The sequence below is a fragment of the Trifolium pratense genome, linkage group LG3 (genome assembly GCF_020283565.1).
Source record: "Trifolium pratense cultivar HEN17-A07 linkage group LG3, ARS_RC_1.1, whole genome shotgun sequence".
Lineage (NCBI taxonomy): Eukaryota > Viridiplantae > Streptophyta > Magnoliopsida > Fabales > Fabaceae > Trifolium > Trifolium pratense.
The window spans coordinates 13647962-13664300 of NC_060061.1; the positions used below are offsets into that span (position 1 = coordinate 13647962).

General features: G+C 30.9%; 1 protein-coding gene across 1 annotated transcript; it reads left to right on the top strand.

Annotated features, from left to right (window-relative positions):
- Positions 1-6942: 6942 nt before the first annotated feature.
- On the top strand, positions 6943-12329 carry LOC123918792 (serine/threonine-protein kinase rio2). The gene is made up of 12 exons (XM_045970940.1): positions 6943-7318; positions 7411-7481; positions 7584-7697; positions 7786-7961; positions 8050-8138; positions 9067-9184; positions 9313-9386; positions 9605-9652; positions 10163-10331; positions 10444-10563; positions 11417-11515; positions 11830-12329. Exons 1-12 carry the CDS (start codon positions 7188-7190, stop codon positions 11998-12000), a joined length of 1380 nt encoding a protein of 459 aa, XP_045826896.1. The 5' UTR covers positions 6943-7187; the 3' UTR covers positions 12001-12329.
- Positions 12330-16339: the final 4010 nt, after the last annotated feature.

The following is a 16339-nucleotide window of genomic DNA, read 5'->3' on the forward strand; positions in this document are numbered from 1 at the left end:
ATTGTGTGATAGCTAGCAAGGAAATATTTAGAAACCAAAAGGTGAATATGAATGAAAATAGTTTGTGGTGTAAATGTGGAGTGTGAAAGGTTAGAGAGTATATATACAAAGGTATGGAATTGATGTGGTAAGATAATGAGTTGGCTCTATAAGTTTATTTTGCCATTTAAGGAATTAACCATTTACTTGGTCATTAAAGAGGGTATTTACAACTAGTTTAATTTGTCGTTTAAAGTCCATTCACCTTCTCATACACACACTATACTTACTATAGGAAGTTTAATTTATTTAGTCATCGTCAAATGTTAGTTGGTTCAATGGTGATTGATGCTGAACTTGGTAGGAAGGACCACAGTTCGATTCTCCACAACTGCATTTGGGATGAGACTGAAACCACTTAATGCCATAACTTGTCCCGAACTCTGGACTATTAGGCCCCCATTTTCCTAGGAACTAGAGGGTGAAAACCAAAAAAAAATTACTGGTACTAAAAGTTTGGAAGTTCGACGTCACGTGACATATCCTAATTGGAATGTGTTTGGAAATTTAATTTAATTTAAGGACCAATGTCCTCTAGGCATTAGTTAAAAACTTATGCAACCACTATCAAATGTTTTTAACTTAGAAAAAAATGTTGGTAAAAAAAAAAACTTGGAGAAAACGTATAATGGTTGATTTCTTTATTCTAGGACATGGTATTTACTGTACTATTTAGGACTAGTAATTCTGTGGTGAGTAAAGTATAATACTATTTTTTTGGTCAAATATAATGAGATTACATTATATCTTAGTCACTTGTGTAAACAATTGTAAACCACAGGGCTTGATAATTCTTTTGGACTTGGTGTTAACTGGGATAGCATATTGAGCTCATCATAAATTATCCAAAGTTTCAAATAAAATCCTCACATATGTTTCTTTCTTTCTACCAAAACAAATTTAATTCATTTTATTAATCAAACATGTATCAATATAAAGAAAAATCGGTTCAAAAGACACCAGCTAGCTAAACTAAGAATTGGTTGGCCGCCCTAACAAAAATATTGAACATTCATATGTAACTAAGAATTGATTAGTCACTCTAACACTGAAATTTAAAATTTAAAATGTAACAATAACAAAGACTTAATAAACGAAATTAACATGTTAAACTCGAATACACACCAACGCATAAAAAATAAATAACATCCACCAAAATTTTAAAATCACCCTCAAAAGTCACATGGGTGATCACATATTTCTTAAAACTTAAAAGTATGAAAAAAGGTGTGACATTTTAATCTTAACTAAAGTTAGCAAGTTTTTTTTCTTCTTAAGGGTAGGAGAGGATATCATATCACATGTAAATGTAATATTGGTAATGTTAATGCAAAAGAAGCAACCTAAAAACTTGTTTCGTCGTTCCTTAGTTTTTTTATGAGAATATTTCTATAATTAATTATATGCTGCACATTAATGTGACTTTTAGCTTTCTCATTTTACTGTGTGGATGAATTATGAAATATGATGTCAATATTTTTTAAATGAGATTTTTGTTCAAATAAAACTAAGAATTTCAAAAGAGATCGTAGATGAAAATGAAAATCAACCGATAGGAAGATGAAATTATGTGGAAAAAAAAAGGAAGATGAAATTAAAAAATTTAAATACGACCATTGATGCGTGAATTATTCACCGGTACATATTTTAAACACTATAAATACAAGATTGATTGTTGATCTTTTTTTTTTGGTATTAACCTTTTGATGATTTTTGTTTTGAAATTTTATCTACCGAACAATAGTATAAGTAATAGCAGAATTATTTGAGCATTATAAATTCACTATAATATATTTTTTTATTTGTAGGTGAAGTTTCATACCGACAGTTATTATTTGAATCATGTTAGTTACTCCATTCTATAATTAAACTTAATTTTAAATGTATATTTGATCTCTATATTTTCATCAAAGTAAAATTTATGGTCTCCAATATTCTAAAACTAATATTTTGGTTCCAAATTAAATTTTATTTGGAATTTTCTTATTTGACAATTATGAAAAATTTAATATTAAAATGTTTATTTTTTAAGTCTCATTTTTACCCGTGCCAGCACGGGTCCAAATACTAGTTAATTATAAGCTGCAGATTAATGTGACTTTTAGCTTTCTCATTTTATTGTGTGGATGATTTATATACTTGAACCTTTCATTAAAAAAAAAGTTTTGGGGTTTGAGTTATAGTAAGTTGAATTGAAACATTTTTTAAATGATTGTTAAATATCTTGACTTAGAGTGACTTAGAGTTGGAGTTCTTTTACTAGAATTTAAACAAATATTAATTCAATATTGAGTTTGAATTTAAAAATTGATATCTAAGTCAATTGACAGCGTCACAACTCACATGTGAGTTACCCGAATAGTCAAACTCAAACCTATGAAAAGAAGAAGGAAAAAATCGCATCACATGATGTTGTGAATTAACCGGATCACATATTCACATGGATGTACCAAAAAAGGACGTACTCCGTATCAAAATATAAGTAAAAGTTGGTCAACAAAAGTGAATATATTTAGTCCAAATTTTTAATCAAATAAATCAAAATTTTTAATTCATTTTTGTTTATATTTTGAGACGGAGGAAGTATCTTATAAGTAGCAATTGTATGTCTTTAGTTCAATTAAGGGTTTGTCTTGGTTTTTAGACGAAAATTTCCATCAAGGATTCAAGGTACACACACTAAAACTTTATCTATTTCGTATATGAATAATAACTAGAATTTCAACTTAAGGTTTACCATTAAAGAAAGTAAATCACAATACTTTTTAATTTTTAAAGTTGTAGGATTGATCGACTTCAAAAGAAAAATACTTTAAAGAATCAAAATCTCACACGATCCAAATTCAATAATTATTAGGTTTTTGAAACTGAATTTGGTTAAAAGGTTTGTAATAAACATTTTCAATCGTAAGAGAAAGCAAGACAAAGACAATCGATAATATAACTAAGAAAAACGAATGAATAAATCAACAGAAGTAAAAAAAATTATTATACTAAAAACACTTTAAATAAAGGCTTTACATAGCAATACTTCATTAATAATAATAAAGTTTACTGTAACTTTTTTTAAAACGATAAAGGGTAAGATAACTTGTATCCTAAGAACATGAGTTAAGTACTTAAAATAAAGAAATTATGTTAGAAAAAATAGAAAATTCACCAGGGATTATACATTTTTCTCCCTCTTTACACTTTTTTGATAGAATTGTATTTTCTCTCATGTCAAAGAAAAGCATCCATCTCTCACAAATGGTCCCTAGGGCTTACAATTGCAATACAACTTTCAAAATAATATGTTTACGCTTAAGACATAAGTTAACATTCTACTTAAAAAAAACACACACACACATATACATACTCTACGCTGCGCATACATTAACCTATTATGTAAGGCCTTTTTCTTTTGTCCAAATTGGAAGGCTTAATATAAATATATATATTGTTCACAAAAGTAATCAAAAAAATAATATTATTCACAAAAACAAAAAGCATACATCATGTACTACAATATTATTACTTTTTTATTATTATTTGTGGCCAAGGTCGACAGTGAAGGAGTTGCAAGCATGAACAAATAATGTAGCCATGCATGATGACTTAAGAAGAGAATATAATGAGAAAAAAGATAAGCACTGCAAGAACAACGGGAAACACCAATAGCAACGGAATTCCAGGGGGTGATACCGCTCCCATAAAAAATGCACCAAACAAAAGAATTGCTGCAATAATCAAAAACACCACAATAGAACCATCACCCCATACTTCTGGTTGCCTGCTATTTCCCATGCTAACTAATTACTTTAAGATTAATACTATATTGTTAAATGATTGGTAATTTATGCTATAGTGGCATGCCCTATATATACAGTTCGAAAGGGTGCGTAAAAAGGTGTTCGTATGTAGGAAATGGCACAACGTTTGGTGAACGGCGGGAATCAAAGGGTATAACCGGAACATTTCAAAATATTTGTTATACGGTTTATTTTGTCAAAAACTACATTTTTCTAGATGTGCTAGGGTCCGTTGGATATGTAAAACAGTATTAGAGATAACCTATGAAATACGAACATCTCTATGATTAGACGTGTTGTGGTGTCCGACATTTGTATGATGCTTGTACGACACGTGTTGGATAGTACATACCGATGTCCAAAAAAAATCAATTTTTACTTTACTTTAACACTCCTTTGATGGTGTTTGACCTATGAAGCACGGACTCTGACACGAACACCGCGACACGACACTGACACGGACTCGACGACACCACTACTGTAAAAAATATAAGACACCGAAACCACTACATATTTATAAAACATATAAATTTAAAATCAAAATATATATATATATATATATATATATATATATGTAAATTTAAGTTGAGCAAGTTATTTTTTAAAAAAAATTTTAAAACGAGATATAATAATATTTTACCTTTTATTTATCCATCTACTATCGAAAAACCTAAAAATATTGATCAATAAAAGATAAGATATCTACATATTTTACATTTTCCTTACCTTTTCGAGACGTCTTTAACTCTTGTAAATTTACATGTTTATATTTTGATTCACAATTTATATCTTTTATAAATATGTAGCGGTATCGGTGTCCTATATTTTTTACATTAGCGGTGTCACAGTGTCTATGTCTGTGTCGTGTCACGGTGTCCGTGTCAGAGTCTGTGTTTCATAGGAGATAACAATACATTATATGACAAAGTTTAATTTTAAACATTATATGATGTTCGGTGGACAAAAATTTACTTGTTATTTTAAACAATTTATGTAGAGGACATAAATTGTCTCGTGGCTTAGTGAGTAACAATAATTTTAATTTTAATTTTTGTGCAGTTAATTGACCTCCAGTTTTTCTAATCCTATGAAACAAATTTAAAATCAAATGCATTACTAACTACAACTGAAATTATAATGTCTAACGCACTCTTAAAGAATATGCACAGTTTGCCATATGACTGATCTATTAATGTTGTCTGATTAAAATACATAACATAGTATTGTAAGAAAAAAATATATATAGCATGTGAGTTCTAATATATTAACTACAAAATATATACAACATACAATTCTAAAAGACTGCAAAAACATCCTTCAAGTAGCTTTGTCTTATCCCTGCTTACCAATTATATGTGAAATTCCAAGTTGTTCTACAAGCAAGAAGGGATGATCATGAGGGCTTTGAGTTACATGAACAATTTGATCAAAGGAAGGGAGTGAAAATTGGCTTTAAGCGTGAGGCAGAAAATTGAGGGAAGAGAGGAGTGAGTTTTTGTTGACTATACTTGGTTGACCAAAAACACTTGTATAAGGTGACTTCTAGCGCTGAATTACTTTCATACCCTTAAATTATATTTCAATTTTAATTTTACTGGTGGGTAACTCAAATATAGACAGATATAATGTAAGTACTAATCACTGCTTAACATTGTTTTATAGCTTCTAGCGCTTGAATAAGGAGGCTTTTAGTGCTGAATTACTTGTATACCCTTAAATTATATTTCAATTTTAATTTTACTCATCAGTAATAACTCAAATAAAGACGGATATAATGTATCAATTTTGAATTGGTTCAAGTGGTAAGAGTCTTGATCCCCTTAAATATGTGGTGAGAGGTTCGATTTATGGCTCATGCATCTGGAAAAAATTCGGTTGAGAGGGGAGATATAATGTAAATACTAATCACTAACATTGTTTTAGCTTCTATCCCTTGAATAGGGAAGCTTTTAGTGCTGAATTATAGCTTGCATTGACACTATTTTTCATCTAAAACAAGATATATATATATATATATATATATATATATATATATATATATATATATATATATATATATATATATATATTGTTGTAAACCGGTATTTGTTGTCTTACCTACAACTTAATTAATTAATCATAAGTTGTTGCCAAGAAGTGTTAGAATTTGATCTTCATATAAGCTTTGTCTAAAATGAAAGAGTTAGACACAGGTGCACCACTTGTCAATAACTCTGTAACGAATACGAATTTTACAAAATTCGGTGTTGGCTTGAAAGTTTATATTATATAGATCATCCATATAAATTTTTAAAAAAATTGAAAATCATTTGATGTGTTATTGAGATCCACCAAAATTAACGGTATTTAATAAAAACTCATAAACCATTAATCTTAACACATCAAATGATTTTCAAGTTTTTTTAAAAAATTTACATAGATGATCTATATAATATAAACTTTCAATCAAACAGTAGATTTTATAAAATACATATTCGTTATAGCATTTATTAAGAATGGTGCACCGTGCAAGACTTAGTGCACTTGTGCACCTAATGTTATTATATTTGTAGTTATGAATGTTAGCTTTTACGCATGTTTCTTTTAAAAATGACACTTATAATTCAAAATACAAACTAAAGTTTACATTGCGTTCAACATCAACGCGTATTTTTATTCTTACTTCCAAGACAATATAATTTCATATGAAAAAAAATTATAATTAAGTTGCTTCTTACATCAAAAACGATATGAACTACACATAACTTAAGTTCAACACACCGAACGACCTTAATTTTCAATTTAAAATCGACTCATTTGGTTTATAATCTAAACTCAATGAATTAATTAATAGATTGAGTCCCAAACTCTTTTTGAGATGGTTAGATTTATTGCCAACCCTAATATGTCATCCAAACATCGAAAAAGATCACACAAAATTTGTTGTCTCCTTGTGGGTCAATTACAATTCACAATGTTATTTTTTATGCATCGATTTGTGTAATTTTTTTTTCCTTCTACTTTTTTTTTTCATTGTACCAAACGGACCATAATATTTTAGTGCGAAAGAAAACATGCGGATATTATAGTTATTTTTATTAAAAACAAAAAAATTCAATTTGTAACATACACTAATGGGTCCGGGTTAACATATGGTGTTTTAGGCCCAAATCCTTATTCATCTCTAACCTAGCAATTCACGTTTTGCAAATTCGCGTTTGGTGCTTTCTGAACCAAACGAGCACTCTGTCTCTCGCATACAGTAAAAGCAAATTGTGCCGACGAACCATCGCATCTTTTGCCGGCGAACTACCACACTTCGCTGCAACGGATTCTGCATAGATAGAGAGAGTTTGATAATAAGTAAGAAAGGAGAAAATGAAGCTTGACGTAGACGTTTTGAGATATCTCTCCAAAGATGATTTTAGGGTTCTTACCGCCGTTGAATTAGGCATGAGAAACCACGAAATTGTACCTATTGAACTCATTGATCGAATCGCTCGTCTCAAGTATATGCATCATTCATTCTCTTTTACATTATCATTGGTATTACTATTACTATTACTATTCAATTTCACATTTTCATCTTCATTCATTATAGGCATGGTGGCACCTACAAGGTCTTGAAAAACTTGCTTAAACATAAGCTGTTACATCACGACTCTTCTAAATGTTAGTTAGTACCTTCTAATCTTTGTTTAATCATCATTATTATTGTTAACTTATTAAATAATAATCATAGAACAAGTTCATATAAGCTTAATTTACTTTTAGATGACGGGTTCCGCTTAACCTACCTTGGTTATGATTTTCTTGCCATCAAAACAATGGTGAACAAAGGAGTTTTTGTGGCTGTTGGTCGCCAGATTGGTGTTGGAAAGGAATCTGGTTAGTGTTTATTTTAAATGTTTTTATTTATGATGCTTTTTTTTTCCAGTGGATTTTGATCCTAATTGTGTCATTTGTGATTTGGTAGATATATTTGAGGTTGCTACTGAAGATGGAACTGTTTTAGCTATGAAGTTACATAGGCTTGGTAGAGTTTCTTTCAGAGCTGTTAAATCGAAGCGTGACTATTTAAGACATCGTAGTAGTTATAATTGGCTCTATTTATCTCGTCTTGCTGCGCTTAAAGAGTTTGCTTTCATGAAGGTTTCACTCTCCCTGTCCTCTACTGTTTTTGCATCTAGCTATATACTTGATTTGAATTGTTTTAGTGACATGTGCTTTTCTTGAGCAGGCTTTGGAAACACATGGCTTTCCCGTTCCACAAGCTATTGAACATAATCGACATTGTGTAATCATGTCACTTGTCCAAGGTTATCCTTTGTAAGTGCCCTTCTTTCTTTTTGTGAAAAATCATAAAAGTCGTTTAGGGTTGCATTCATGTTAAATGTATCTCCTGATTTACTGAACAAAATTAGTCAACTCTGACGGTGTTGGATATTGTGATTGTATAATTGCTGCTAACTGCTAAGTAAGTACTCTTGGGGTGGTATTTGTTTTGTCACTGTCAGAATTGTATTAAATTTTATGTGTGGTCAATGAATTGGTATTCCATCAGTACCAGGATATGCTTGAGGTTTGACCATTTGATCCTTGCTTTTGCATCTTGTTCATGTAGAATATTTAGCATTCCTTAAGCAGGGTTGTTGTTTGATGATTATCATAGTCCTAACGCATTGGATGCATGTGCTTTTGTTCCAAATTGCATGTAGTCACTTGTGGTTTATATTGTATTAATACTTCATCTCCGAAGATAGTCACTGTCAGTTTCTATCTTTTAGGATTCAAATTTCTTATGTCATACCACAGTTTTTAATTCTAGGTCCTCTTTACTTTTCAGAACTAGATGTAGTAGTTGCCACAAAAGTATCTTTGTTAAAATCTAATGTTCTCTCTATTGTTGGGTTTTAGACAAGGAAGGAAGAAAGAGAAATGATATAGATTTTGAATTGTGGTTATGGTTTGATGTAAAAGACTAACCACTAAGCCTTACTCAACTATTAATTAAATAAAACTAATCATGATAACTGCTAGACTTCTAATCCTAATTAAATTATTAAATTATGAAATATATTCTAAAATCTAACGAAACATGATCAATCCTAAGAGATATAGAGATATTTTAAATTGCTCTAAGGTTAGAGTTCAAATATTATGAGATGTTTTCATATATTTTAACAATCTTTTGTTCTTAATTTGTTTTTTTGGTAAACAATTCCTTGAATCTGTATACTTGGTTGTGCAAATACAGCGTTCAGGTGAAGCAATTACAAAATCCAGAGACAGTTTTTGAGACAATTATTGGTATAATTATTCGGCTGGCAGAACATGGTCTCATTCATTGTGATTTCAATGAATTTAACATCATGGTATGCTTGAATAACTTGTACTGGCTTGTCAGCTTTATCGTTAAATTGAATATTAAATATTTTTTTCATTATATGCCATTTTTGGTGGCTCCTGCCTCTGGCTTACAATCTGGCTTCGTTCACTGTAGATTGACGATGAAGAAAAAATTACTGTGATTGATTTTCCACAAATGGTGTCTGTGTCGCACCGTAATGCAAAGATGTAAGAGTCTCTTCCTTGTATGGTATTATGATTTAAAAACATTATGCCTTAGTATGAAAATGAAAAGTTTACCAAGTAACAGGGACGTTACGGTAGTATTTCTTAAATTTATTGTATCTCTAACAAACAAAACTATTCTTTTCCATCTTCGGTTTGAAGATGTTCAACGAATATATTTTCATTAGGCCTTAACTGCTTATTATTTTTCCTTGTTGCAGGTACTTCGATCGTGATGTTGAATGTATCTTTAAGTTTTTCAGAAAGAGGTTTGTCCTTTAATTTTTGACCCAGTATGTTTTCTAAAAATAAAAAAGAGAAGTGTTTTTTCACTATCCAGTTCCCCAGGTTTTAGCAAATCAAAAGACCTCAAAACAAAATTGGAAACCTCATTGGAATTCATACATTGTTACAAATATTTGAAGCACTTGTTTTGCCTGATAAAGAGATCTTTGAAAGGAGCATACTCTCGTTTCCTTGACTTTTTCATACTACATCTGATCCTAATTTCCTATTTGATATCTTTGTTGATTATAAGTTTGGTTTTTTAACTGATATTTTACTTAAAATTTACTTAAAAGTGTTAATATTTATTTTGGCATTCACTTTTAGTACATACCATACCACCACCACCACCACTACACACTATTAGTATATTGCATCACTTATTTTGATTGAATGTTTAATTATTCTTTTGCTTAACATATTGAAAGATTTTGAATTTTGTCTGTGGCTGCTTATCCAGTTGTCCTTATGATTAGTCCCTCTTTTTGTTATAGGTTCAATATGTCTTTTCAAGAAAGCATAGATGATAACGACGATTCTGATAAAGGGAAAAACGAAGCTGGAAAACTGTGTTTTTCTTCAATAGACAAAAGTGCTGGTGTTCTAGATAAGGAACTTGCTGCTAGTGGCTTTAGTAAAAAAGATGATGAAGATATTCAGAGAGTATGGTGTTTTTTCTGTTTTTTCTTAGTTATAGACTTATAGTGCATTGTTGATTGTGAAGCATTTATCTTATTTTTTATTTTGCCTCAATGCTCTTCAAATCTACCTGCAGTTTATTGAATGTGAGGTGGAGACTGATACAAATTCTGATAGTGAAGAAGATGTTGACTTGGCGAGTAACCTGAATGAAGCAGACGATCTAAATGTTGATTCTTTACATTTGTCAGAGCAGGTAATATATCCATTAGCTTCTGTTGTCATAAAAGATATACATGCTATGGGAAATAGTGTGTGCTGTTTGTTCATTTGTTTTATTTTTATAAATTTAAGTTGGAGTTACGTACATGTAAAGAGAGATAAAACAATAGTGGTTCAGCAAGTTAAATTAAGCAAGTAGACTCACCTGTTAGGGGATTGCCTTTCTGAAAACTGTTGATGCCCTTGATTCTAATATGACAGGGCGTACCTTTTTTTTAACAGCAAAATAAATTAATTAGAAAAAGGAAGGACAAGAGGTACTTCAAACCCATTTACAAGACAACATACATAAAACAACACTACCACCTAAAGCCTAGATATACCATCAATGGATTAGTACACCATTCATAAAAAAATAGACAAGGCCTCAAGGATACTCTCCCTAAATACCACCTCCAAGATGAAACTAGGATAAAGTCCAAAAGCTCATCACTATTGGTATCCTTATTAGAGAAAATAGACCCATTCTGGTGAGCCAAATATGACCCGGCATAACTAATAGAAGGTTTTTATGTATTTGCTTAGGATACTATTGCTAGAGAACTTAGGAAGGATATCAAACTTGCTTTCTGGGCTTGACGAGGATGGATTTAAAATTTTCATTGCTCTGAATGTGAGATTAATTGCGGGAACTTCTGTGATATTCTAAGTGAACTGTGGGATGTAAATTTGAACGTCCTGTAGTTTATCTAAGATTTGTTATTTGTTCACCAATTGACTACCGAGCATATACAGCCTGCCTCATGTTTTTCAGCTTATTTCGCTAGTTATGCAAATTCTGTATTTTACAATTCTGATTGAAGGATTGTTGATGAAACCATGTTTAGGATGCGGGACATGAAAGTCAAGGAAAAGAGGAGAGCGCTGAAGCAGGTGAAAACAGTGGATCTGAAACGGGATCTGAAAAGGAAGAGGGAAATGATACGGTAAGCTAATATCTATTATTTTTATTAGGTGATTATCTTGGTGTTTTGCTCTTCCTCTTCATGATGATTTCTTTTGGGAAATAGCGTATGTCATCCTTTTTAACAAGGAAGGCTGTAAATATCCCAGAAATTCAAATGAAAATGCAATCCGAATTGATTTGATTTAATTTTCTGTCACGATCGAATGGATGGATTTTTATTGAAAGTGAACTAATGTATTCTAGTATTATTCTAGTTTATAGAATCCTTGTTATCTAGCCTTCACATGAAAACCATTTATATGAAAACCATAATGGTATTAATTTGATTTGCAGGAGGAAACCAATGAAATTGAAGCCGAACTAACAAAGAGCTTGAGTAAGCAAAGACAACGTGCTATAGCATCAGCCCGTAGGGGACGGAAGACACTTGCATCCAGGAATAATTACAAAGACAAGGGTGGTAGGTCATCTCAAAGTTCTAAGGTTCAAATGAGCGGCTGGTGAGATATATAGGAAGACAATACCCATGTCATTGACCTCATGTCATTCAAATATGTTGAAGTGAACCGGAAAATACTGAATATGTTGAAGTGAGATATATAGGAAGACAATACCCATGTCATTGACCTCATGTGATTCGAATATGTTGAAGTGAACCAGAAAATACTGAATAGAGTTTCAACCGTGTGCCATCTATTAGGACTAAATTATCTGTTTAAAATTCAAACATATGTATGGACTATAGTTCAGAATTGATTTGGTTTTGAGTTTGTTTTCTTCCTGTAGGGAGAATAATTATATTCTTTTTGAATGAAAATTTTGCCTTCCTATTCTGTCGTTCTTGCATGCATGGTGGAAGTGGCTGCTATCAATTATCTCTACTGTGCTGTCTACTGATTTCCACTGTCAGGTACATAAACATAGTGTTTTTGTCTAGTTGAATGCTCAACGACATATCTGCTTTCATGTTATAATTACAAACAAGCCGATTATCCAAGCGTTGAATCGAAACTTCTGCTGGTTTGGCCTAAGGCCCTAAACAAAGCTTAAAAACTTGATCATTTCTCTCCCGATCCCCCACATTTCTTTTATACCCCCAAAAATCTCATTTTGCCCCTTGCGGTTTGAAAATTTTTTACCCAAAAACTTCGGTTTATATTCACTGAAGCCAAATATTAGACCATTTCGGTAATTGCGAACCAAACATTAGCATTTTCGGTACACAGAAACCGAACGTCAGCTTGTTCGGTACCTGCGAACCGAAATGTCCTAGATTTCGGTACGTTGTTATCGAAAATTTCATTCGGTCGCTGGAATTAGGCCATTTTCGGCGGAAGTTTACCGAAATAATTGTTTCGGTACCTGTGAACCGAAATGTCCCAAATTTCGGTAAGTGGTTACCGAAGTTTATCAGCATGTCAAATTCTTTCGGTTCGTATAAACCGTAGTACCCCAAGGGCAAAAACGAAAATTCAGGGGGTAGAAAAGAAATGAGGGGGGTCGGGAGAGAAATGATCTAAAAACTTTGGCAATTGCCTTGAGGAGCTTTATACACGAGATGATTACCCTTTTGTGAGTCCAGCTGAACAAGTGAATCTTGACTAGTGATGCAAGCATAAACAGTACACTTTTATTTTTTCTTTTGGTTACATCATAAACACTTTTATTTGAAACTATATTTTTACGGTTCGTATAAACCGTAGTACCCCAAGGGCAAAAACGAAAATTCAGGGGGTAGAAAAGAAATGAGGGGGGTCGGGAGAGAAATGATCTAAAAACTTTGGCAATTGCCCTTGAGGAGCTTTATACACGAGATGATTACCCTTTTGTGAGTCCAGCTGAACAAGTATCTTGACTAGTGATGCAAGCATAAACAGTACACTTTTATTTTTTCTTTTGGTTACATCATAAACACTTTTATTTGAAACTATATTTTTACTAAATCAATTTTATAAACAACTATATTTTTACTAACTTATGTCAAAAAAAACATATGTCTTATATTGGAAATGGAGACAATTGGAAATAGAGAGGATCCTAACTCGCCTTCTATTATGGTGAGTTTATTAATAAAAAAATTTTGGTGCTAAAAAAAAAGGTTTGTCTTATGTTATGTTGAGTTTGTTAATAAAAGATTTTTGTTGCTATTAAAAAAAATCAAGGGTATTGTTGATATTATGAAAAGTCCATACCAAAACTCATGTATCATCTTTATATATAGTATATATTATGTAAAATTATGTTTGTGAAATTTATAATCAATTTTATAAACACATTGATTACATTTTTGTTTCTTGATTGACATAATTATATGTTTCGAGTTTCTATTATTTATTATTGGTTACAATTTTTTTAATTGACAAACTCCTTCTTTAATACATTGTGAATTTGCAGAAAATTGTTAGATTATAGTCTATTGGACTTGAATATTTATATTTCTAAACTAGTAATCTAGTCATTTTATATTTTACTATATTTTTTTAAACCCTTATTTTTATTATTTGTTTTGGCATAAAGGAGAACCTAATTACAAATAAACTAAATGAATAGTACCTACATTTATATTATCAAGATAACTCATTCTAATTTGAATAATGAGAAATGTTATTATAATTATTGAGAATTGTAAAAGTGAAGCTCATTGTTAATAAATATAAAATAATTACATATGAATGAAAGGTAAACACGTAACAAGCTGCGTTGCTGACCCTTTTTGAATGTTAAAATCAACTCTCGTAAGTTTAAAACACCGGTCTCTTTGTCTTTCTCGTATTTTAAATGGTCAATGATAGTGATAGTATTAACAGTTAGTAATTCTAATTTTTGCTGAGAGACCTAACTTTATATCTCATCCACTCCAACCACCAAATGATTCATATAACTCCCCATCATCTCTATTGTTGTTTTATTCATTACTTATCACCTTTGTTAACACAAAAGAAAAATCAAATATAATGTGCATTTGTAGACAATTTGTATCATTCAAATATAATGCTCTAAAAACACAAGAGTTTTTTTATTTAAATAAATTCTAGAAGTCACGGACTTCATAGATAGCTCTTGGCATTTATTTGGCTCAAATATTATTGCATTATTATCTCCCATTCCCACGAATTTTCTTTGATTCCGACCTAATATACACTCACACACTATCCATAGTTCGGCTGTTGATTCACATGTCACAATCCAATTTCAAAATCTATGCTTCAAATGGACAATCATTTTGGATGTTTATGTTTTGCCACTTGCATGTTATTATATATCATACCACTTGCCCATTTATTTTCTTCCACAAACGCGTTTGGACTTTGGCACTACCATCTCACATTCACACACACCCCATTTGCATTACTATGCATTTTCTTCATTAGTTGATTATATTAACTAGTTATCTACGCATACATTAGTATATTTATGGATTCTTAATTGCTAATACTAATTAGTTTATGCTAAGTACTTCAAAAAAGTCATTAATTGCTAAGTACTTCAAAAAGTCATTAATCGTCGACTTGACTCAAACACTGCATCTCATTGACTCCTTTTACAATCCACACCATTTGCATCTTAGTAATCCATTCATTGATTAGACAAGTCATTCACGCATAGATTAATATACTACTAAAATAGGTGAACATTTTCATATTTTTTATTTTAGTTTGGTTGCGAGTATATAAAGTCTCGTAGAGAATTGTTCTCATCGAAAAATCGAAAATCGAAAAACGAATTTGGATTCTCTGAACAATTCATTTTAAAAGAGTTCATTAACCACTTGAATTCAAATACTTAATTTGATCACTTATTTATTATCTAATCATTTCATGTAATGATATATTTTTATTTTTAATTATTTAAACATAAAATTATTAATTTTGTCTACAAGATTGTATTCAACAAAACTTGATGTACCAAAGTACTCCCTCCGTCCCAAAATATAAGGGAAAATTGGTCAAAGAAAGTTGATGTATTTGGTTAAAAATTTGGACCAAATACATCAATTTTATTTGACCAATTTTCATTTATATTTTGGGACGGATGAAGTATTTTCCATTCATATATTTTAGCATTCTTAATTGCTTGCACTGAATTGTTTCAGAGCTAAGCATTTCAAAAAGTCAATAATCGTATACTTGACTCAAGTAATTAGAAATTCAACTAAATTCTTAAAAGAAATCATTGCATTCATACAAGTATAGGAAGACTTCATGGTCTAGATACTTATGAATTAATTTGTATGAATTTGTAGGCTTAATTGTATTGTAAAAAGTCCAAAAAGCACCTTTTGTCTGATACAAAGAAGCATGAGATAAATAACCTAGTGGAGGCTGTGATCACACCTCATTTTGACTAAAATGTCAAGTGTAGCAACCATAATATACTTTTATTTTGGTCTAATTTTATGAGAATTTTAAAAAAATCATTAAATTTTCATTGTTATAATTAAGGTGACATTTGGTTTATGGCTTTATGCTATTAGTTTCTATTCCCCCCTTGTTTTTTTATATCTATGGATGTAGCCAATTAACCAAAGATTTCCCATTGGTTCTTCCCCCCTCTCTCAAAGTCCCAAACCTTTTGTTTTGGTGTATACATATAAATATTTGGCGCATCTCATGTGGTGTCTCAATCAGTAGAAGATGAACCAAGTTTGCTTGATTTATAAATTTATAATAATACAAACCTTAATACTCTGTACAATTATTCAAACATTGAATACTCAACTTAAGTCAAGTTAAGGATATATTCATTTTAACCAAAATCGTTTAGATGAGATGACACATATCTCTTTCAGTCTAACCAATCTCTTGAGTTCGATATTTGATTTGAGCATACAGTAGTCTCAAAA